The sequence below is a fragment of the Heteronotia binoei genome, chromosome 16 (assembly GCF_032191835.1).
Source record: "Heteronotia binoei isolate CCM8104 ecotype False Entrance Well chromosome 16, APGP_CSIRO_Hbin_v1, whole genome shotgun sequence".
NCBI classification, from domain to species: Eukaryota; Metazoa; Chordata; class Lepidosauria; order Squamata; family Gekkonidae; genus Heteronotia; species Heteronotia binoei.
Genome location: NC_083238.1, coordinates 35872777 through 35897616, shown reverse-complemented (window position 1 = coordinate 35897616; position 24840 = coordinate 35872777). Strand labels below are relative to the sequence as shown.

The 24840-nt window shown below is 43.1% G+C and overlaps 1 protein-coding gene across 1 annotated transcript in view; it reads right to left on the bottom strand.

The window, feature by feature from the left end:
• The window catches only part of AGPS (alkylglycerone phosphate synthase), a 78209-nt gene that overhangs the window by 9601 nt on the left and 43768 nt on the right, over window positions 1-24840 (bottom strand). Inside the window, exons 13-19 of the mRNA XM_060256993.1 lie at window positions 21336-21412; window positions 18497-18609; window positions 11524-11593; window positions 9006-9067; window positions 7587-7676; window positions 5349-5448; window positions 4239-4296 (exon numbers count right to left, since the gene is read on the bottom strand). Coding sequence (XP_060112976.1) covers window positions 4239-4296; window positions 5349-5448; window positions 7587-7676; window positions 9006-9067; window positions 11524-11593; window positions 18497-18609; window positions 21336-21412 — 570 coding nt within the window. The remainder of the gene's footprint in view (window positions 1-4238; window positions 4297-5348; window positions 5449-7586; window positions 7677-9005; window positions 9068-11523; window positions 11594-18496; window positions 18610-21335; window positions 21413-24840) is intronic.

Genomic DNA, 24840 nt, shown 5'->3' with positions numbered 1-24840 from the left:
TATGGGTGCAAAAAGGGAAAACGTAGGGATATTTTTATTTAATGGGAACTTGGTAAAGACAGCAAAATTCTATGACATTTCAAACACCAGGGAATTAGCAAAACACACTGTAAACTTCTGGAAGAATTCCAAAAGTCTTTGGACTACTTAACAGTTTTCAGGTTGTTTATATTATTATTAGCCTGAGAGCACCGATAAAAATGTTTAACTGTTTAAACCCCCTGACACTTACTCCATCACTCTGCAATCCCCCTACATTAAATTTGTGGGTTCTTCAGTTGAAATGTTACACCCTCCCTCCTACCTATAAGGCTCTACTGGACTGTAATGGCAACATACCAGCGCACTTGCTAGTTGGAGCCAGCCTGGAAAAACAAGCTACAGATGGGGCTTGCCAAGCTAAGTCTTGGACACAGTCTGATCTATCAATCTTCTCTGTTGCATTTCTGTAATTTGGGACATTAGCAAGCACGGTAACTCAACGTTCATGGAATAAAAGCAAAAGTCCCTTTCGCCACAGGATTTCCCACCTCCTTCCAATTCCATGGAGTATTTGTGCCATGTCCCCCCAGCCCACCCAGTTATCTCTTGTGTCAGGTTGGTGTTCAAACACACTTTGGGCAAAATGAATTATGCATACTTCATTCCATAACAAAAAGGAAAACCTTCGCTTTATAGTACAAAACTAAAGTGACTGGCAGACCGGGGTGCTTCTCACAATGAAGAGTTCTGCAATAGGGGTCTACCTCCTCAGGAATGGTGCCATTTGCCACACACAAATTTCAGCTCCCCCCGTTTCTAGAATAAATTCTGTTATATAAACTGTCCAGTTCCTGCCTTAAAAATCACAAACACTATGAAGATAGAGTTAAACAGGCTTTTATATCCCTTATAGCCTCAAGTCCCAGACTACATCTGTTTTACTTGATACACAAAACCAGAGTTAAAATAGCTTCATTTATCACAACATGATTGTAGGCAGACAAACCAGGCTGTCTGTTTTCAGATAGTGAAAGGAACTGTTATTAATCACAATTATAGGGCAAACACTGAAGAGGAATTGCATCAATATTCGTCTTTCCCCACACAGGAACTAACCCCCCCCCAACAATGTTGAGAATGTCATGAGAAGGCCTGAAGGTCAGTAAATAAAAAAAGGAAACAAAGAGGTAGACAACCGAGTTTATTCCCAAACAATAAATTCTAGCAATAAATCCCAAACAATATTCACAGTGGAAATTTAACACGCAGGATTAGATGAATGTCACCAGCAGAAATATGTTCCAACCATTGCACACCCACTGTAGATGATGGAGAAAGTCCCAAGTGCTCTGGGATTGCTAGAATTTCCTTCAAAGTACCCTGCATTTGCCCAAGGGAATGACTGCATATTCGGCCTTCTTAAGAGTATGAGTGGTTTATTACACTGAAGAATGTTTAGTAAGCTAATTCAAAGGTAAGAATTGTGAAAAATCAGACAGTCTGCTGTGAAAAATGTATGAATGAGTGGCTGTTGCACTGTACTCTGCAATCTGAGCATGGCTTAATTGTTTTTTTCCTCCTCTGTGACTGTACTTATAATATTTCAAATACATTTAAAAATGAATATTTCAAATACATTTTTAAAAGTTCTACAAGGTAGTTTATCAGTGGCCTTCGGGAGGCCCCTTTCCCTCTGATGTTAGCTCTGTTTAAATCTCAGCTTCCCTTTAGGAACACTGGAGTATTTTATCTTTTCCAGATAGAACTACCAGAGACCATCCTGTAGACAACTCCCTAATGAAGGCAATATGGCACCTCTTTTGGCTTTGATCCTCAGTAACCACAAAAAGGGGGAATCGCAAAGAGAGCTTTGCCGCTTCCCCTTTCTTGTTGCTGGCATCTGTGCTCCAAAAGGTGAGAGGGGAGATGCCCTCATGAATAGCATCACACGCAAAATGAAGGGAGAGTTGATGCTAGAGAGTCAGAGTGCTGCAGTGGTTAAGCAGGTTGGACTAATATCTGAGAAACATGGGTTCAAATCCCTACTCATGCCAGAAGCTCACTGAATGACTTTGGACCAGTCACACTCTTTCAGCCCAAACTTTCTCAAAGGGCTGTTGTGAGGATAAAGTGGAGGAAAGGAGAATGATGTAAGCTGCTTTGAGTCCCCCATGGTGGGGAGGGGGGAAGGGGGGGGACAAATGAATTAAATAAAAATAAACAGAATGAGGTATTGGCAGTAGGGATGTGCACTAGGAAAAAATTTATATTTTTCAGAACTGGATTTCACTGAGGGCAAAATTATCAGTTTTTCCACATTACTCATGTCTCCAAAACTGGCTCAGTATTCATGTTGGGTTTTTTCCAGGATGCCAAAATTATTCCAGTCCATTATTTTCTATGCGGAATCTTTCCAAAAGCGGGGGGTGGGGTGGGGGTCTGGAGAAGCAGTTTTTCAGCCAAACAACACCAAAACTGTAGCCAAGCTGGTGTTGCCAGTCCACTAAAGAATCCCTACGTTCAAGTGAATTGGACCAAGAGGTCCAAATCTATGGGCTCCTGAAAAAGGTGGCTGAAGCCATCCTGCTTTGATTCCTATGGGGAAAAAACGCCATGCTTTCCTTGGGGGCGGGGGGAGAAGGAAAGAGAGACAGATAGACAGAAAGAAAGAAAAGAGAAATACAGACAGACCAAATGCAAACAACCATAGGCCAAAAGCCTCCCAAAGGAAACCAAACCAACAAGCCCAACAGATTCAACATCAAACCAGAGATTCCCAGCAGAACCACAGACCAACATGGTAAGCAAAAGTCATCCAATGTCAAACCAGAGAAGCCATGCCAAAGCAACTGAAGCAAGGAACGGGAACCCATCCCATCTGGACCAATGTAAAATCACAGAGCTAAATAAGAAGCCAGGGCAACTGCGGCAGCAAAAGCCTAGCAGAACCAGTGTCAAACAAGAGAGTAGAAACATAGCAGAACCAACATAGGCACCCTCCGTGATCCCATTTGCCTGTTGTAAGTGCTGCCCCTCTCCCAAGAAACACACACACGTGTGTGTCTATATATAACAAAGAATCCCCAAGTATGACACTTTGAAATGTTGGTCCTGGACACTCCTGAAAACCCCCCAATCCTGGAGCCTTTAACATCAACCCTGGTTATTCCTGAATGTTCCTGTGAATTTTCAGGACACCAGTACTGACTGGGATTCTCTAATGCATATCTGGAATATACATCAAAAATACGGATAAAAAGTTATTTCGGATATATTTTTGGCCCAGATATATCTGAATGCACATCTCTTCTCATCAGTCATCACTCTCCTCCCTCATAAGCTCTACTACAAGTAACCATTTAGAGAAGAGCTCACATGGAGAACATGGAGGGCAACCTTTGAACATGCTGGTTTTTTTGCTGCAAGGTCTCCTAACCTTCAAAAGTGGCTTCTTGGAGGTGGACAGAGGAAATGGCATGTCTGTGTTTGTGTGTGCATGCGTGTATGTCCCTGAAAAATCATGTTTGACTTCTGGTGAACCCTAGTGAGGCTTGGACATTCAGAGAGGTGGCTTGCTATTGCCTGCCCCTGCATCCTGGCCCAGGTGCCCCTTGGAGGTCTCTCATCCAAGTCCTTGCCAGTGTCATCCTGCTTAGCTTATGAGATTGGGCTTGCCTGGGCTATCCAGGTTTTCAGTCTCACAACAGACATTAGTCCAGTGGGCAGCTGGTTTCTCAGGAGAAATGGGATGCAACAAAGATCCTTTCCTCTCATGATCACTTTGGATCTGGGCCAGCTGAACACAGCCTCCCTCTCTCAAACTTCCACTATATTCTGAAGCAGCTGGGAACCACAAACCAAAGTAATGTTTAATAAATAGGAGTAGGCTTAATAGGTCTGTTCACAAATTATGCTCCTTGTCCCTACTGTATCCCTGCATGCACCCTTTCACACTAGCAAAAAGAATGAATACCACCCAATAAAAGGGAGAAGTTGTTAAAAGGCCCACACTTGGGACAATCTTACAACGAAGACAGGTTTTGCAGCCTCACAGTGGTAAACAGTTCTTGCTGCAGACAACCAAGTAAGCATTTCTGACAGCAAAAAGCTCTCGAGTCTTATTTAAAACAGAAAAAGTGGAAAGTAACGCAGCAATACTAGGACTCGCATCCTGCACGCAAAACAGTATCTGGGAAAGCCATACAGAAAATTTAGTGCCGACTAGAAGTGAGGGATCAGACACAAACAAACCATACCTCCATGATGATGTGACAAACTCCCTCCGTTAGCGAGGATTTCTTCTCTAGCTGCGCTCTGAAAGAAAGAACGTTAAATTATTTATCAATCCAGATTTGGCTGAAACAAGCAAGATAACCCCTTTAATTCCCTTTAGAACTAGCAACTGTTGCAAATCAAGATTTACGGTATCTGGCACAATAAGCTTCGGCCTGCGATTCTAATAGCATCTTAGATGCTAACTTTACCATCTTGGGACAGATAAGCTTTCAAACTTTTGCAACTAAGAAACAAAAACTGTGTAATGCTTTTCAAAGGTTGACTAAAATAGAACAATGTACCTGAAAAACAGGAACCCTCATGGATGGCATACCATTAAACACTGCATATATAGGTAAAATTCAGAAAGAGTCTCCCTTCACTCAGAGAGCAGCTTACAATCTCCTTCCCTTCCTCTCCCGACAACAGGCCCCCTGTGAGGCAAGTGGGGCTGAGAGAGCTCTGATAGAAACTGCTCTGAGAGAACTGTGACTGACCCAAGGTTACCCAGCTGCTGAGGAGTGGGGAATCAAATCCAGTTCTCCAGATTAGAATTTGCCACTCTTAACCACTACATCAAACTGGCTCTCCAATGTCTGATACTAATTACTCATGGATTTGTGTCCCACAAATTTACCAAAAGATTGGGGGAGTGCAAGGTGGGAGATGCCCCCTCACTCTCTGCCATTGCCCCCCCTTCCCTCCTATATCTTCTGCTTTCATTGCCTTTGTCATCTTTCCCTGTTGCCTTATTTTTCCTTGTCAGTGGTGTCCATGGAGACCATCAACAATGTTTTTGGGGTTCCTGAGCAACCCTCAAAATGGCAGCTGAGCTATAACTCACAAGATCTCATTTCCTACCCCCACCCACTTTCTGGCTGTGTTTTCCTGTTTTTAAAAACCCCCTTTTTTCATTCTTGGATTTTTCTGCAACCCAAAGATTCCCCCAGATTTGTAGAAAAATCTCTTCTCTATCTATACACGGCCACAATGTGAAGATTTTCTTTTAATCTCTATTATGGAGCCATAAACATTGCTGTATTAACACAATTATTTGTCAGTAACATGAGAATGACATGCAGGTACCTTACCTCAATTTCTTCATAAACATGAATAGGGTCGCTTATTCCTCTGTAGTTAAAGCCCAAATAGAAATACACACATGCACCAGCATCATAGGTCTGCGTCACCCTGTTATGTTTTAAAAGAGTTAGTTATACCACAGTGCTCTGAATAAAAGCTGGCTCTCAAGATGGAGCACAGAATGGCTGGATCCAAAGGTTCCATTTCTACTAATGGCAGCACTTTCCTCTAATGGAGAAAGGACCCTAGAACGCTATTCCCTCCCCGAAACAGATCATTTGGATCTAACCCTTAAGTTCTCCATAAGCCCATGAAAAATGCAAGTTTGAATGAAAGAAAGTAGTATGGCACAGAAAATATCTAACTATATAATAGCACTCTACATTTTATTCCTGAATTTTTGGTGCCATATTGCAGGGTTTCCCCCTCCCCCTGTCTTTTATTTTGTAGGTTGCCTTGAGCATTTTTCAGATGGAAAGACAAGACTACAAACTCTAAACAAATCAGTAAGAAATGGGATCAATGAGCAAATACATATATAACAGCTTTAGTTAGGGTTACCATATTTTGAAAAGCAAAAAAGGGACATATTTCCCAATGGACTACTTCAGACAAGTGATCACTACCACAAATTTTATTTTAAATGCCCCTGCTAATTAAGCTGTAATAACGGCTACTAACTAAAATATTCCTAACCTTCGAACCCCAAAGGAGGACCTTTCATTAGTTAAAAAAAATGAGAGAGACCAAAGGAGGCCGGACATTAAAAAAAGAGGACATCTGGTAACTATCTTTCCTGCATAGGTTGTTTGGGTGTATTTTTATGGAGAACGTGGCTAATAAATTAAACAAAATTAGAACAGCAAAAACTTTTAGATCCTATTAGTCAAAACATGGGGTAAAGGCATAATGCAAAGGAAAGTGTAACATATTTTGGTGATAATGAAGCTCTGCACACGAGGAACAAACTGTGGGCCATGGGGCAGAAGTTCTGTTTCATCAACACAGCCGGAACAGGATTACTCTTTGGGAATTCCCTAATATCTTCCATATGTTCAAAATAAACATTTGAAAGCACAGAGCGGTTCACAGTTTCAGCTTTCCTAAATAATTCTCAAAACCAGAGCTTACAATGACTTGGGCGCTACTGAAGCCACTGTTCTACAGACACAGCCTTAATGTAGGCATTGCTTTTTTATGCTGTTTAAAAAAACAGGTTCCCTTGATGTTGTATCTTTAGAACATCTGACCAGAGAGGCAGAGTCAAATATGCAGGAGGGATTTTCCCTAAATGTAAATTTTAATTTATCTAATACATTAAATTTCCTTAATGCAATAGTAGCATTTTCAGAATGTTAATATGACAACACGAATACGGGTTGTTAGGATAAATTTTATTTTATAACCTCATACTTAAGGCACTTTGACTAGTGAATATCTGATTTGCCCTCAACGGGAAAATCTGGCCATGGCAAATAATAAATTCATGCACACACACAAAAAGCTGCTTTATAACTTATCACAACTTTAGTGTGGTGTAGAGGTCAGAGTATCAAACTAGGATCTGGGAGACCCAGGTTCAAATCCTTGCTGTCAAGGAAGCTTGCTGGGTGACCTTGGGTTAGTTGTTGTGAGGATGAAACGGAGGAGAGACAGAATGATGTGAGCCACTTTGGGTCCCAAGTGGGGAGAGAGGTGGAGTATAAACGAAGCAAATGATACCAAATGATCCGTTTTCTTGGTGCATCAATATATTATCAGTATACCCCTAAAACTCCTTCAGATGGAACATGTCTTTTTTCAGGAAAGCAACAGAATCCACAAATAGAAAGTAGCATGAAATGAAAGGGGGAAAGTAGCATGAAATGAAGTTTTCCAGGTACACTTTCTAACCCTGAAGTGAGAATCAAAAGCAAGGCGTTTCTAAGGGCTGAGCTCACATTCCACCCTTTTTAATTACTTCATTTCTTACTCCTCTCTCTTCCCAGCGGGCTTCTGAAGTGGTTTATATCGGTCTCCTCTCCTCCATGTCATCCTCATAATAACTCTGGGTAGCAGTTCAGGCTGAGAGTGCACAGCTGGCCCAAGGTCATGGCAGAATGGGGACTTGAATTCTCAGTCTCTCAGAGCCTAGTCTAAAATTATCTACCGGGCATTGGCTTGACAGTTTTACTGCATCATTCTGAGACTTCCACTACTGATCTATTCCACTACAAAGGAAGAAGACATTAAGAACTGAGCCTTACCGACAGGTAGCAAAAGGTGGGAACTGAACGCCTCTCTCTTTGCATTCTTTTACTATTCTTTCTTTTACATTTCTGCAGAGGTCTAGAACCCTGGAAAAGAAGAAGAAAGCTGAGAAACAAGTACTGATCCTCTTTGTGCTGTTTTCTCCCTTTTGGCTCTTCAGTCAGGACTTCACCCCTGATTTCACAGGCTTGTACCTAGTAACAGAGCTATGTAGATAGCTCTTTCATTTTAGCTTCAGTTCCCTTGCTAGTCTGATTCCATAGTGCTCCTGAATGTGGTATGGATGGCCTGAGTCAGATCCGAGTTGAAAATGACTGGGCTGGAAGATTAAACTTACAGTGAATACATGTCTGGTTTGGTTAAAAAAAACCACCATGTACTTGCAGAAGCTAAAAAGAGCTAACGCACAAGAGAACACAAGCGGAAGCACACTTATTTCAAGTCTTAAACACAACCCAGCAAATTCTGGAGTTTCACATTCCACATGAATGCCAAATATATTTGTGAGGTTCCTCCTAGTGTTACAGGACCAGCCAAAGAGATTGACTGGAATAGTTTTTGGAAGACAGAATGAAAAGAGACGGCATTTCATTTCAGGCCCGTAAGTACAGTGGGGCCACGGTGGGGGAAGGTCCTTCCACCCTCACCCCTGGGAAAATCAGCTGGCCCCACCACTTACGACTGCGCTGCCACTTTCTCACGCACTCCCCAGGCAGCAAGGGGCAGCTCTCAGTGATGCAACTTGTTTCCCCAATGGGGCAAACACACAGCTCAGCGGGGCAGGGGCTCCAGCTGGGGGGTTGCTTCACCTGCCCCTGGGAGATGATGAGTGGCAGCTCACACCGCTGCTGGTTTGCCCTGCTCGCCTTGACTGCTGCGCTCCGCCTCTGCACCCCAGCTCAGGCACTGTCCCGTGAGCAGGCCCCAATGCAGCTGCCCAGAAGCAGCTCTTTCTCCCGGCCACCTTGTCTGGCCTTGCTGCTGCTGCTAAAAACCCACCCAGGCTTTTATTTTATTTTTAATTTTTTAAACTTTTTGTGATGTCATTTGTGGTGTCATTGGGGCCCTGTAGCCCCCACCCCTAAAATTTTCTAGCTACGGGCCTATTTCATTTGCTGACCAGTGCTAAGGTTGAAAAATTAGCTATCGAGCGTTTCATTCTTATAATGGATTCTGAAATATAACTGAATGTTTTAATTCAACCTGAAACACAAGGTGGACTTCTATTGCTAAAGCAGGCTTCAAATAGGCCAAAGACAGCATCCCATCTTCCTATTCCTAGAACATTTTAGTGACTCTGCTACACTAAAGAACTTCTACCACATTAGAACATTAAATCTGAGACAAAACACTCAGAAAGTTCTCAGAAAAACAGGACTATCACAAGAAAGCGAGTGCAAAAGCGCTCCTCTTACCTGTCCCAAGGAACGGATGTTTCAAACGATTCTCCTATTAAATAATAATCCATACCCACGTCCTGTTAACAGTAGCCAAAAAGAAAATGTTTCAGATCAGTATTCCTAAAGGTCATTATAAATCTGTAGGTGTGGTAAATAGCCTGTTTGGTTTTTTATTTTTTTGAAGTTTCTACACTTTGCAATGAAACTCCCAATACAATTTATAGTTTTCTTTTTCAAAAGAAAAAAGTAGTTCCTTGTTTATACAAATGTGGCAGTCAACAAGGTAAGAGTTCATGCATGAAATACACCATTTGTCATGGGATCCAGAAGTAAACATGAGACACTGTAACTTTCATCCCAATCAGTTTTGCACATGGGCCAGCTTATTGTTCCCAAACTTCTCACAGAAGAGGCACATTTCCCATTTGTATCTTCCCTGTGAGCACAACTAAGAACTATTCACCTCCAGAGGCTGCCCACTCCTGGTGTTCCAGCACGTTAATGACCTGGGCCTGCCTCTGGAGGGGAAGGGGGCAAGCCTAGGACAGCAAATCGCATAGACCTGTCAGTGTGGATCCACTGATCCACTTCTGCAAGGATCACGGATCTTCCCTGCTTCCCTCCCAGGGTTCCTCAAGTCACAGGACCTGCAGGGCATAACAGGCAGGTTAAGTAGGCTGCAAAGCTGCACCTTCCTCTTTTCTATATGTGGAAGTGGGTCAACAAAAGAAACAGGAAGGACAATCTCGCTCCTTATCCTGTACCCTTAACTATGGGCTTTTTCACACAGTCTATGTATTCCGGTATGGAAGCTGGTCAGTTACTGAACAGTAACGGGTTTCTGCTGGCATTTCAGACAGACCCGATTCAGTAACTGGCTGCTACCGGAATACTCTCACCTTTTCACACACTCCCGCGGCTGTCCCGGTAGTGAGGCGTGCCTGAGTCGTTACAAACAAAGAGCAGCTTCTTCCACTTTTCAACAGCTCCTTCCGGGTTGAAATTGCTATGGGGTGCTGTGTGAAATGTCCAGTATCTAACCCGGGAGCAGTTTTCGCGCCCTTTTTCGCCTGCCGGCACGCGCGATCTCCGGCTTTTTTTTTTTGGGAACGTCGGGCTAAGATCGCTATAGCGACGTTTCACAACAGCACCACCATAGGGATGCCTGGGCTCCATTAAGATGCCAGATATCGCCACCGCTGAAACCTGGTAACTTATCACAATAGAGCCTAGCCATCTCTATGGTGTTGCTGTTGTGATACGTCGCTATAGCGCTATAGCGATCTTAGCCCGACGTTCCAAAAAAAAATATATATATAAGCTGGAGATCGCGAGCCGGCAGGCAAAAACGGCTGGCGCTGGTGGAAGCGAGATAAGAGCGGAACAGTGTGAAATGGCTCGCTTCAATCACGGAACCCTACCGGAAAAAAAACACATGTGTCTGAAAACTCCCGTCCCTGTCTCGGATTACTGCAAGCAGCACAATACCGACTCCCTTCCGGTTTCCACTGGTAAGTGTGAAAAGGGCCTATTTCTTAGTGTAATTCAGTAAGCCTGGCACCCACATGTCACACGAATAGTGCCAATACTCACCGTTCTAGTTGTGTGTTACCTGGTCTGGTGGGATCAACCCAGGGATTGTTGTAGCACCTTCTTCTATTATATCCTTCCCCAATCATATCCTTCCTCTTGTGGTTCCATTTTAGCGCTAAACCATGCAGCTGGCAATGAGAAACCAGCTGCCCACTGGACTAATGTCTGTTGTGAGACTGCAAACCTGACGCCCACTCTCAGAGCTTTTGTGCAGAGCAGTGCTGCAATGCCTAAAAGGTACATACAAGTACTGATGCGATTCTGCACTAAAGAGGTAAGCAAAAATCTCCCTGGCAGAAGAGCTCTAAACAACTCAGAAATGTGGATGTTTCCCCAGGAGAATAGATCCAGGTGGGCAGCTGTGTTGGTCTGAAGCAGCAGAGCAAAGTAGGAGTCCACGAGCACCTTTAAGAGCAACAAAGTTTCATTCAGAATGTAAGCATTCATATGCATGCATACTTCTTCAGACGAGGGAATGGGGTACAAGTGAGCAGAACTACATATAGCTGGTGGATTAAGAGTGTAAAGTGATAGACCATTTGGTCTGGATAGCATTTGCGTGGGAAACCAATAAAAGGTAATAAAAACTGCCTGTTAATTCCTCTTGCTGCAAGTCTAGGTAACAGGCAACTTTTATTACCTTCTATTGGTTTCCCGCACAAATGCTATCCAGACCAAATGGTCTTTCAATTTGTTTATTGCACTATTTTGCAAATGGATCCGAACTTTGTATCACTTTACACTCTTAACCCACCAGCTATATGTAGTTCTGCTCACTGTATCCCATTCCCTGGTCTGAAGAAGTATGCATGCATACAAAAGCTAACATTCTGAAAAAAACTTTGTTGGTCTTAAAGGTGATACTCGACTCTTACTTTGTTTCCCAGGAGAATGTGCATCTTAGGCACACAAAAAATAATACACACAATGAGACACCCACCCGAAGGTACGCAATGACGAATGTTAACATATAGCCTCTTTGTCCGTTGTCTTCTCCAGCTGCAAGACCCCTACAATTTGAAGGAGCAATAAAACACAAGAAACTCAGAACACAAGAAAACAATAACCTCCAGCATGAAACAGTCAACAGCAATAAGGTTTTAAACCAAGGCATTTGGAGAGATTCAGAAATCCAGTCTGGAATGTTACGGGTTGGATTCAAAGATACTGTTCTGCCACCACTTATGCTAGAAGTATGGGACTTCTGTTGGTTGAAGAAGGGGGGCCTTATTTCCAAATTCCCCCTCCCACTATGGCCCCCATATTGTTTGCAAGGGGGACCCTTGTGAGCGGAATTTCAGTGGCCTCATTGGACTGCAGCAGGAAAGTCTGCTCATGGTACATGGAACACATTCCAGTAATTTTAATATGACAGAAAAGCTGACAGACAAGAGAACTGACCACAGTGAGATAATAGTCATATAATTACAACATTTATTTGTAATAATCCTTCAACGTTGCTTTGCTTAACCTCAGTACTAAGAGATGCAAATCCTCTGCCTCAATATACAAAGTTCTGTTCGTCTCCATTCCAAAAGGCAACATGAAAGTGGAGAGACCATCAAGTATTAAAGGTTTGCAGACTTTGTTCTCTAGTTGAGGAGCACATATGTATTTTAATTGACTAGTATTAGAAGTACTGATATTCTTGTAACAAGCAGCATTTTGGTACTATGACAATTCTAATTTAAAAAAACCCCCCAAAACTAGACACCCTCTCTCTAAAGTGCTTTACCCCGAAAAGTATTTTACACCCCAAACGGCACACTTTTGTTAGAAAATACTGTGCCTCCTACTACTGACCTGAATACAGCATTTTACCCAAATCCAACCCTCTCATGGATTGCAGCCTTGACGTGGTGAGAGGGCTTGCGTGGTTCAGTGAGGCTGTGAGCTATGCCATGCAGGGCCACCCAAGATGGACAGGTCACAGCTGAGAACCCAGACAAAATGCAATCCACTGGAGAAGGAAATGGCAAACCACTCCAGTATCTTTGCCAAGAAAACTCCATGGACAATAACAAAAGGCTAAAAGATATGGCGCTGGAGGATGAGCCCCTCAGGTCTGAAGGTGCCCAATACGTTAAAAGGGAAGAGCAGAATGCAAGTCCAAGTAACCACAGAAAGAGTGAAGCAGTTGGGCCAAAGCCGAAAGGATGCTCAGCTGTGGATGTGTCTGATGGTGAAAGGATAGTCCGATGCTGCGAAGAACAGTGCTGCATTGGAACATGGAATGTAAGATCTACGAATCAAGGTAAGCTGGATGTAGTCAAATAAGAGATGGCAAGACTGAACATCGACATCTTGGGAATCAGTGAACTAAAATGGACCGGAATTGGTGAATTTAACTCAGAGGATCACTACATCTATTATTGTGGGCAAGAGTCCCGTAGAAGAAATGGTGTGGCCTTTATCATTAACAAGAGAGTGAGGAAGGCAGTAATGAGATAAAATCTCAAAAATGACAGAATGATCTCTGTCCGTATCCAAGGCAAACCAGTCAATATCACAGTAATCCATGTCCCAACCACTGATGCGGAAGAGGCTGAGGTGGACCAGTTCTATGAAGATCTACAACACCTTCTGGAATTAACACCAAAAAAAGATGTCCTCCCCATCATAGGGGACTGGAATGCCAAAGTGGGAAGTCAAAAGGTAACTGGAACCACTGACAAGTTTGGCCTTGGAGAACAAAATGAAGCCGGGCAAAGGCTAATAGAGTTTTGTCAAGAGAACAAACTGGTCATAGCGAAGACCCTTTTCCAACAACCTAAAAGGTGACTCTACACATGGACATCACCTGATGGACAACACAGAAATCAGATTATATACTCTGCAGTCAAAGATGGAGAAGCTCCTTACAGTCAGCAAAAACAAGACCTGGAGCTGACTGTGGCTCAGATCATGAGCTACTCATTGCAAAATTCAGGCTTAAACTGAAGAAAACTGGGGAAGCCATTAGGTCATTCAGGTTTGACCTTGATCACATTCCTTATGAATATACAGTGGAGGTGAAGAATAGGTTTAAGGAACTAGAGTTGATAGACAAGAGTGCTGGAAGAACTATGGATGGAGGTTCGTGACATTGTACAGAAGGCAGCAATCAGAACCATCCCAAAGAAAAAGAAATGCAAGAAAGCAAAGTAGCTGTCTGATGAAGCTTTACAAATAGCTGAGGAAAGAAGAAAAAGACAAAGGTGAAAAGGAAAGATTCACCCAACTGAATGCAGATTTCCAGAGAACAGCAAGGAGAGATAAGGAGGCCTTCTGGAAGGAACAATGCAAAGCAATAGAGGAAAATAATAGAATGGGAAGGCCAAGAGATCTCTTCAAGAAAATTGGAGAAATCAAGGGAATGTTTCATGCAAAGATGGCCATGATAAAGGACAAAAACAGTAGGGACCTAGCAGAAGAGATCAGGAAGAGGTGGCAAGAATACACAAAAGAATTCTACAAGAAGGATCTCAATGTCCTTGACAACCATGACAGTGAAATCGCTGACCTTGAGCCAGACATCCTGAAGTGTGAAGTCAAACGGGCCTTAGAAAGAATTACTAACAACAAAACGAGTGGAGATGACAGTATCCTAGTTGAGCTATTAAAAGTTCTAAAAGATGATGCCGTTAAAGTGATGCACACATTATGTCAACAAATTTGGAAAACACAACAGCGGCCACAGGATTGGAAAAGGTCAGTTTATATTCCAATCCCAAAAAAGGGTAATGCCAAAGAATGTTCAAACTATTGCACCATTGCACTCATTTCACATGCCAGCAAGGTCATGTTAAAGATTGGGAACTACCAGAAGTTCAAGCTGGGTTTCGGAGAGGTAGAGGAACCAGAGATAAAATTGCCAACATTCACTGGATTATGGAGAAAGCACGGGAGTATCAGAAAAACATCTATTTCTGTTTCATTGACTATGCTAAAGCCTTTGATTGCGTGGATCACAACAAACTGTGGCAAGTCCTTAAAGAGATGGGAATACCAGACCACCTCACATGTCTCCTGAGAAATCTGTATAATGGTCAAGAAGCAACTGTCAGAACAAGATATAGAACAGATTGGTTTAGAATAGGAAAGGGGGGTCGACAAGGATGTATGTTGTCACCCTGCTTATTTAATTTATATGCAGAGTACATCATGCAGAAAGCTGGCTTGGATGAAGCAGAAGCCGGAATTAAGATTGCTGGGAAAAACATCAACCACCTCAGATATGCAGATGATACCACTTTTTTGCAATGGCAGAAAGTGAGGAGGACCTAAAGAACCTTTTGTTGAGGGTGAAAGAGGAGAGCACAAAAGTAGGCTTGAAACTCAACATCAAAAAACTAAGATCATGGCATCTGGCCCCATCACACCTTGGCAAACAGAAGGGGAAGACATGGAAATAGTGACAGACTTCACATTTCTGGGATCCAACATCACCGCAGATGGTGACTGGAGCCACGAAATTAAAAGATGTTTGCTCCTTGGGAGGACAGCTATGGCAAACCTGGACAGTATAATAAAAAGTAGAGACATCACCCTGCCAACAAAAGTCTGTATAGTCACAGTGATGGTATTCCCAGTAGTATTGCATGGCTGTGAGAGCTGAACCATAAGGAAGGTCGAACGCAGAATAGATGCTTTTGAGCTGTGGTGCTGGAGAAGAATCTTGAGAGTCCCTTGGACTGCAAGAAGATCAAATCAGTCAGTCCTAAGGGAAATCAACCCAGACTGTTCCCTGGAAGGTTAGAAGCTGAAGCTCAAATACTTTGGCCACCAAATGAGAAGGGAACACTCACTGGAGATCTTGATCCTGGGAAAGACAGAAGGCAAAAGCAGAAGGGGACGGCAAAGGATGAGATGGCTGGACATTGTTACTGATGTAACAAACACGAATTTGAGCAGACTTCGGAGGTTGGTGGGCGGGCCTGGCATGACTTTGTCCATGGGGTCGCAAAGAGTCAGACTCGACTGTGTGACTGAACAACAAAAAGACTTGGTATTTTCACAGGTATGCAATAAAGAAAGAGGGGATCTTCTTTTATTTGCATACAAGTTACAATTAAAGCCAGTAATAATTTTTTTTGTGCGTATAACACAAGACAAAGCGGGATCTCTGAACGTAACCCCTCAGGGGTTTTTTTTTTTGCTTCTCTTTTTTAAATGATAACTGGTGTGTTTGGCTGACTTTGCTTTTAAAATTAATTTAGTACAGAACAAAACAGATCACTGGGACAACAAGAAATGGAGTCGGAGAGAGACTTTACCAATTGCTAGCAGTAAAGAGCAGCAAAAGAATTTCTCAGGGGTTTATTTGCAGGAAAAGATCTCAAGTAAACAGACTTCCAGGTGCCAATGAGATGACTTCCACAAGAGGAGCAAGAATGCATTTTACATATTTAGTCATAAAAATCAAGATAAGCAAAAATCAAGCTCCAAGAACTGGAAAGATGGTTTTGCTGTTTGTTACGCACCCTGCTTGCCTGAGGCCAAGAGGCAAAACTGCAGTATGCGCACTGCTGGCTACACAGGCAATTCATGTGACTTTGGACTGGCTGCCCTCCTGTCTTTACTACATTTTATGGTGACCTGGAAAGTAGGAGGACCTCTAACAGCTAGTTGGACATGTAGCTCAATATGGCTGGAGAACACAACAGGCTTCTTGGGCTGCCTGCTGTGCTTTCTTCCACCACCAGAGAAACAAAGACCGCTGAGGCAGCCAGTCTGAGGAAAGAACTGTCAAGTGGGACAGGCTTGATGGCTGGCTTAAGAGTTCACTCTGCCTTGAAGAGATAGCACCGCTTAAAAATACAGGCTTGGACCCAATGGAGCATTTCTGCAGCAGAATGACTTCTGCTTACAATGTATGACTTCCTCCACTCCTGCTGTAGCCCCAAATCACACCCCCTAAGCAATTTGAGCTGCAGCAGCAGCAGCAGCAGAAGAGACTAAGGAGTTTCAAAGCAGCTTACAATCTCCTTTCCCTTCCCCTCCCCACAACAGACACCCTGTGAGGTCAGTGGGGCTGAGAGCGCTCTTTCGAGAACTGCTCTTAAGGGAACAGCTCCGAGAGAACTTGTGGTTGACTAAAGGTCATACCAGCAGCTGTAAGTGGAGTGGGAATCAAACCCGGTTCTCCCAGATTAGTGTCCATGCTCTTAACCACCACACCAAGCTTGAGGAATATGAGAAAGTCATACTCAGCAGGCATAAAATCTTCCACCTTTGGAAACGATCTTGGATCCAACCCACTGGCAGCTGCCTGTCCTAGCCCCTCCCTCATCTTACATAATTGCAAAGTGGGGGTGTCAAACATGCAGCCTGAGGACCATATCAGGCCCTTGGAGGGCACTTATCAGGCCTCTGAACAACTGGCTGTCACCTGTTTCCTTCTCTCTTTCTCTTGCTTCCCTCTGCATCACAGCTTGCTTTGCAAGGCTTGCTCACTCACCCAGGAGCTACAGAGCAAAACCTCTATTTTCCCCATTTGCTGAAGCTCCTCCCTTGGGGAGGAAGAGGAAGGAGGGATAGATTGCTTTGACAGGTTCTCTCAATTGCACAGCAGAGCTACTGAGCCAAGCCTCTCTTCCTTCTATTGGCTGAGGCTCCTCCCCTTGGGAGGGAAGGAAAGAGCCAGATCTTCCTTTGCTCAGTTCCCTGGATCCCATGGGAAAGATACAAAGAAAGCACCCTTAAGACCAACGAGTGCTCATGTTTTAAGCAGGTTTTATTTTAAGGTGTTTTTAAAAATATCTTTAATTGTGTTTGTCTGTGTCCTTTACAAAGTTTATATCTCTGCTACCTAATCTTATATAGATACACACATGGCCCGGCCCGACAAGGTCTCATTTATATCAAATCTGGTCCTCATAACAAATTAGTTCGACACCCCCGGTTTAAAAAATGTGCACAAACATCAATCAGCAATTGCACATTTCAGAAGATAGTTCACTTCCATTTTCTTTCCTCCCTCCCAGATTAAGATTACATTTATGAAAGGAGATTTGGGCCCTTCTATACAATATCAAGCACTGTAAATTGTTACAGGTAGCAAACCTCTATTCCATTTGCAAAAAAGCACCTATACAGCAACAGTCACTTGACAAAGAATTTGTTTCAATGGGAAATAAAGCTGTGGCTTGGGCAATGCCTTCACTTGGTGGTTTCATTGATCAGCCCCCTTAATCAATCAAGCCACATGGACACAAACCACACGATCATTACTCAGTTTGTTATTGAAGTGAAATGTTTTCTGTTCCTTGGTAACAGAGTAGAGCAATCAGTGACAGGAGGTGGGGTACAGATAATCAATCAAGCCCTGCTGATTAAAGACAATTTCCGTTTAAAAACAGGCTCGCTCCAGTTGCAGCTCTGGTCAATAATGCACAGCATTATACCTTCAATCTAAAAAACATGGATTTCTTTCACCAGGTTAGGACCGGTTTGTTTAATGTCACAAAAGTTACTTGCCTGAGTTGGAGGTAAAAGGAAAGGCCTCTCAATAGCCATGACTTCATTCTTTATTTAGGTATTTACTTTTATTGTCTACTTCATAGTATTTTATTGACTGTTAGTCAATGATGCTCAGATGGAAAGGTAGAGGTATATTTCAAAGTATTATACTTGTAAGTTCATCGGGGGGGCGGGGGGGTAGGAATCAACATATTTTCTTCTAACTGCAAGCCTCTGGGAAAGCGTGTGCCCAAAAAAGCAAATTAACTATCGGCTTCATCTTCTTGACCACATTTCTACTCATTAGGCAAAGAAATTTTCTACTCGTTCCTTTGACTTCATGCTGACTTTCTGAAATGGTTCTGTTACTGAAAACCAGATGACTTTGACGAAAGACCAATTTCCAGTCATAACTGCACAAAGATTTTGGATATTTCAAATAAGTATCAGAAGGTAAAATTCTCAGGCCATACCCGAATTTTGCAGCAATATCATAAACTTGCTTTTCGTGCTGAAGAACCTTTTCTCTGCTGCCCTCAAAAAGCAAGGTAGCAACACATAATAGGTTGGGATCAAAGCCTTTGAACTGTGGAAAGAGGGGACAGCTTTGTTACACAAAAGCAACATGTACAGGAAAACACCATTTTTCAAGTTAATCTTCCCCTAAGTAATATAACAGTAAAACAATACGTTCATTTCCGCCATTCTTGTTTGATGCGAATAGTGGCAGATTTTAAGCATGTTAGGTGGCCGTGATCTGGATATCCTAGGCTGGCCTGATCTTGGAAGCTAAGCAGGGTTAGCCCTGGCTAGTATTTGGATGGGAGCCCATCTAGGAAGTCCAGGGTCGCTGTGCAGAGACAGGCAATGGCAAACCACCTCTGAACGTTTCTTGCCTTGAAAACCCCACGAGGGGTTGTCACATCAGCTGTGATTTGATGCCAAAAAAAAAAAAAAAGGTTGGAGCACAAAACAGGGGAAATAAAAAATTTTTTTTTGCGTAAGATGTCCATTTATCTGAGGATGTTCAGAACAACAGTTGAGATTATTTCCAGTCCACAGGGCTTTTTTTGTAAGCAGGAACTCCTTTGCATATTAGGCCACACTCCCCTGATGTAGCCAATCTTCCAAGAGCTTACAGTAGGCTCTGTACTAAGAGCCCCATAAGCTCATGGAGGATTGGCTACATCAGGGGTGTGTGGCCTAATATGCAAAGGAGTTCCTGCTACAAAAAAAGCCCTGTGTTTGAGGCATATTTTAAAGATTTGTCTGGGATGAGGGGCAGCAAACAAGCAGCAAGAAGTGAAATGTGAGCTTGGTTCGTCCAGTTTTTATCAATGAACACATGGTTAAGCAAAGTGGTCCTTATTCACGGGACCTACTGGGCATCCAACTCATTTGGCCACTGCTAGCTTGAATGTCTGAGGGATGCTGTTGATGTCAGAGAACTGGCTTAAACATCATTGTACAGTTTCCATACTGCGCAAGTGCGGTTAGTGTTCTGACAGCACTAAATACCATTTGTGTGTTTTAAGATTTAACTACTAGTAGTCAAGGGATAGTAGGCTGATGCTAATGGTGTTTTCAAAAATCTCACTGACAAAGAGTTTGCACTATTTTGATAGGATAAAAAAAGCAAAAACCTCACTAAATCTCACAGCAGCAAATGATTATATGGTTTTAAATAAGTTTACATTAATACCAGATTTATGTTGGCTGTATACCATGACAGTTTAAGCTCCTATACTGCTCCCAGATCCCAACGTTCAGTCACTGTGTTATCCCACTAGTCAAATTCTGAAAGCTGAATGAACATTTTGGGATTCTGGGGTTAGGGTCTTAAGCATATCTTGCTTTTATCCTCAGCAACCACACATTTTGGAGGCTGGTATTTTAGTGGCTTCACTGCCTAATGAAACAACTTAGTGCCTTTATCCTTTATATTAACTGATTTTCAAACAGCCATGCAGAATTCCTTTTATTGTTCTTTATTGCAAAGTTTCATTAAGGCTCAGATCAGATGTGACACCTTCAACTTCCTTCTCCAAGCAATGCAGGGCCTAATTCAGGTCATGACAGGAGCACTGAACTCTCTATCTTCCTTGAGCTGCTTTCCTGAGCTGAAATGGCCTGGAGGAAGATCTATTTGCCCCATTGCAGGGGCGCTTGTGAAAAAGGACAAAAAACACCTCAGGGGCCATTTCAGCTCAGAAACACTGCATGGGGTGAAAGGCTAAAGCTCCTTTCCCCACAGTGCTATGAGACTGATCTGAATCAGGACTTGGGTCGTATTGGGAAGAACATTTCCCACAGCTGCTATGTAGCTGCAGGGAAAGCAAATTGGATAAGTCTTGTTAAGGAAGTTTTGTCTAGGTTGAGCCTAAGCTTTGAAGAGGTCAAGTATTAAGCCCCTACAAGAAAGCAACCCCCCACATTCATTGCGATTTCCCTGCTTTGCATCCCCTTTGCCAACGAGATGAAAGCACGAGTTTCTCTTTATGTGCATCTTCTGTTACTTTTCTCTTTGATCAGTCATAATACAGCGCACAAAGGGACATTTTAAGGTAAGAAAATATCAGGAAAGCCAAGCTTAAAATTCACATTTAGAAACCTCTTAACTGACCATGCTACATCCAGCCACCATTTTCCATAACTTTATACAAACACGACTACGTGGAGGTTCCCAACAAAGACTCAGCATCTGACTGCAGGACACAATGGAATTGGTTTTTGGATTAATTTCAAGGGCTCTGCTGCTAACTCAGGGCTTTTTTTCTGGAGAAAGAGATGCCCGAACTCTCAAGAGGGAAATGAGAGAGCAACACACAGAGGACATACCTCATTAAACTTTTAAAACATTTTTTAAGAATTTTGTTTCCGCGAAGAAGTTTCAGAATTCCGTTCCGCTGCATTCCTCCAGGAAAAAAGCCCTGCTACTACTACCATTAGAGAGAACAAAGAAATGAAATTCATACTCCCAGAGCCTGTAAAGAGAGAATTCTGCACCCATGAGATTCTACAAGGCATGACCAAAAGCTCTGGGGTTTTGTGGTCACTCCTCCTCCACCTTTCTTCATCCCAGCAGAAATCAAACAAGTGAATCAGGCAATCCTATAGAATTTCTTACAGGGCCAAGAAGATTCTGTTCAGGCAGACAGACAATCTTCTACGCAACAACATCATATCTGGGACACTTTGCTCTTTCATCCTCTGCTCTTTGCTCAGGTGTAGACATTCTAATCTTTATATGGGTCAGCATGAGTGAGGATTCATACTAACACACACACACACAATAAGCCTAAAATAATATACCTTTGTGATGTAGAATTTTTTCAACCCATCCAAAAGCGATGTAAAAATAGAAGCGACCTGTGGTTTAAGAGCATGTCCTTGGCGGGGGTAGAAAAAGAAAAAAAATTGTAAGACAACAGCAAATATTAACAATAAAACCTGAATTCTGGTAAGTTTTCTACTTCCAAACAGCAGGGATTGCCATTACTGTAAGGTGAGAGCAAACAGACTTTGTAGACTCAAGCAGGAAGTGCTTCAACTTGTGCCAGTTCGGATTCTGGGCATTATTGCAAGGAATTTTAAGGCCAACCATATTCATTTATACATAAATGTAAAACACTGGCAAACACAATCACAGCAATAAAACCCTAAATTCTGGGATGTGTAAATGCTCAAAAAAGGAGCTGCTGTAGTTATGTCTTCCACAGGAAGAGCCTGACCCTTCTACCACATGATAGGTGTCCTTCCTTCCAGATCCCATTCCTCATGCTACAGATGGGCTGCCTTCCTTTTCTGTTGCTGGTTGTTTACAGTGCCACATGTTTTTATGTAGTCATGATGCAACTTTATACCACCATCTCACACTTTTTAAAAAATCTTAGTTTTGGGGGGGGGGGGTTTAATGTGTGCATGTGACAGTTTAGCATAATCTGAAGTCTGACCATAACTTATTATGAAGTAATTTAAAAAAACCCTCAGACTGTAGCAGCACAGAGTACTTATACCAACTGTTTATTTAGTTCTATACTTTATCAATGTCTTTGCCCCAGGACCAGGTTTAAAGACAGGTGTTATCCCGCCCCCCATGAAAGAAAGAAAGAAAGAAAGAAAGAAAGAAAGAAAGAAAGAAAGAAAGAAAGAAAGAAAGAAAGAAAGAAAGAAAGAAAGAAAGAAAGAAAGAAAGAAAGAAAGAATTTCCAACTATTTTGACTTAGGAAATACTGGAACTACTTCCATAGCAATCTTCCCCCTTGGGTCAGAGCTGCCCAGAGAAAAAGTGCCACAAAGGTGTTATCCAACCACTTTTGTTTACAGTATCTAACTGTGGCTGACAGGAACAAAGCTCGAGTCCAGTAAGACCAATGAAGTTTTATTCAGAATGTAAATTTTCATGTGCATGCACACTTCACCAGACAATGAAATGAGGTACAGCGAGCAGAGTTACATATAGGCAGTGAGCAGTGATTAAGCATGCAAAATAGCACCAAGTCAGAATCTATGCCAAAATAGCCTTCGACAACATATTATGCCAAAGTAGTACAATTAACAAATCAAAAGAACAACTAGTTTGGTTCAGATACCATTTGTTGTGTTGGGACAACAGCAAAGTCAACAAACATGTCAGAATTGAAGAGTGACGGCGACAGGATTAAAGGAGAGTGAAGTGTGTTTCCTCACCTTCAACTCCCTTCACTTCCATAGTCTTACCAAGATACATTCTATCCAGTGGTTTCTATCCTACCACTCAATTTCAAAGACAGAATGCCAGCGGGGGGGGGGGGGGGGGGGAGATTTTTTATGCTGTTTCCCAGCTCTTACTGTAGACCCCCCCCCCCCCCAAAACACACACACACACTTTGCATCCTGTGCAGCTCCTGACTTCCAGGGACAAAATGGAGGACATACCTCAGCGGGCTACAACAAGAGGCGGGAGAAGGAAATTTCCACCCCTCACTGACCTAGTCAGATCCAAGCCAATATATATATTCAGACTGATGTGGCTGGAGACACGCCCAGAAGCCTTCCTGTTTGCTGCTCCTACTTCCAACTTATGAACTCTCAAGTGAGGAGTTGGCATGATCATCTTGAGCCAAACACCTACATCCTCAGCCTACTCTGCATTCCCCAAAGGATTCCAAATGACATTGACATGAGCTGGCGAGTGCAACTGCTGATGTTTCATTGCATCTAGTTTTGGGCATCTTTTTATCTGCTTGTTTTTAAGGGCTGCCGCCTATTAAGGCAATCTTAGGCCAGTAACTGCAGGAGTTTTAATTGATTAAACAAGGTAATATGAACATATGAAGCTGCCTTATACTGAATCAGACGCTCAGTCCATCAAAGTTAGCATTGTCTACTCAGACTGGCAGCAGCTCTCCAGGGTCTCAAGCTGAAGTTTTTCATGTCTACTTGCCTGGAACCTTTTTAGTTGGGGATGCCGGGGACTGAACCTGGGACCTTCTGCTTACCAAGCTGATGCTCTACCACTAAGCCACCGTCCCTCCCCTTTCAGCATAGGAGTACATCACTAGCGGCAAAGGGAAATAAAACACAACTTTTCGATCTTTGCCTCACAGTGGGCACCACCCTGGAAGGGGACTTTTTATACAGTGCAGTCCGAAGTTGAGTTATGCCCTTCTAAACCCATTGGCATAAATTAATGTACGAGGGTGCAACTCTGACTAGAACAGCACTGTAAATGCTGCTGTCCTTATTTTATTATATGACTTTAAAGGCATTCTGAATTTTATTTCAAATGGTTTGAAAGGCTGGGGGATAAAAGAAAATACCCTTACTTTTCTCTCTCCACCTGAAAGGCAGATGTAACTCCAGCCAAATGTCCATCTTTTTATGGAAGCAAGACCCATCTGCCAATCACCTCATCCTTCCCCTTGAAACTCTGACCCCAAGTGCTAAGTTAGGACTGACATTGGAGCAGACAGACTGGGATCCAAAGACCCAGTGGGATTTTACTTTCTTCTTTGAACTCCAGATCCCTCTGCCTTAAGTCAGGAACCTACAATTTCAAGTGCAGTTTGGTTGGCACGGCGTGCTGATGCTAAAGAAGCACTAGCCCAAAGCTACCATGGTCATGTGGTTATGCCAGTCTCAACATCAAACCATGGCTATGGGGTGCCAGCCAGTCTAACTCTGGTGTCTTGAGTTGGAGAACACACTGGGGTCTCCGGTGCTAGCATTCTTTCTTGGCTGAGCAGAATCCAAGCATCCTATATCAACTTCCTTTCCTGAGCATCAAGGCTCAACAGATCGCCATGGAGTTGGGAGATAAGAACAAACTTTGTATATTGAAGAGGGGGAGGGATTTCTGGAGAAAGGGGGGGAAACAACAAAGAAGAGACAACTTTTGGCTGCTATGCTGGTAGTTTTTTTTGCAGATGAGCACTTCTTACCCAGGGCCGGCAAGCCTACTAGGCAAACTAGGCAGTTGTCTAAAACAATGGGAGCAGGGGGGGCTGAATTGCGCCCCCCCCCGGGTGCCCACAACAACGCCTAGTTTGCCTGCCTGCCACCCCCTCCCACCGCTGCCCTCTCCTTTCCCTTGCACTTCACCCCCCCCCCCCGGGCTGTGATCAGAGGAGCGTGCCGAGTCTGGGCCCTACCAGCTTCGATGCGGCATCTAATCCTTTGAAGCACGCGCATGAGAAGGCTTCGCTCCCCTTCACTTCTGGTTCTAGGAAGGAGGGAGGAGACTTCTCCAGCGCACTTCAAAGGACTAGATGGCACGCTGCTCTCATCGAAACCAGTAGGGCCCAGCCACAGCATGCTCTGATGCAATGCAGTGCCA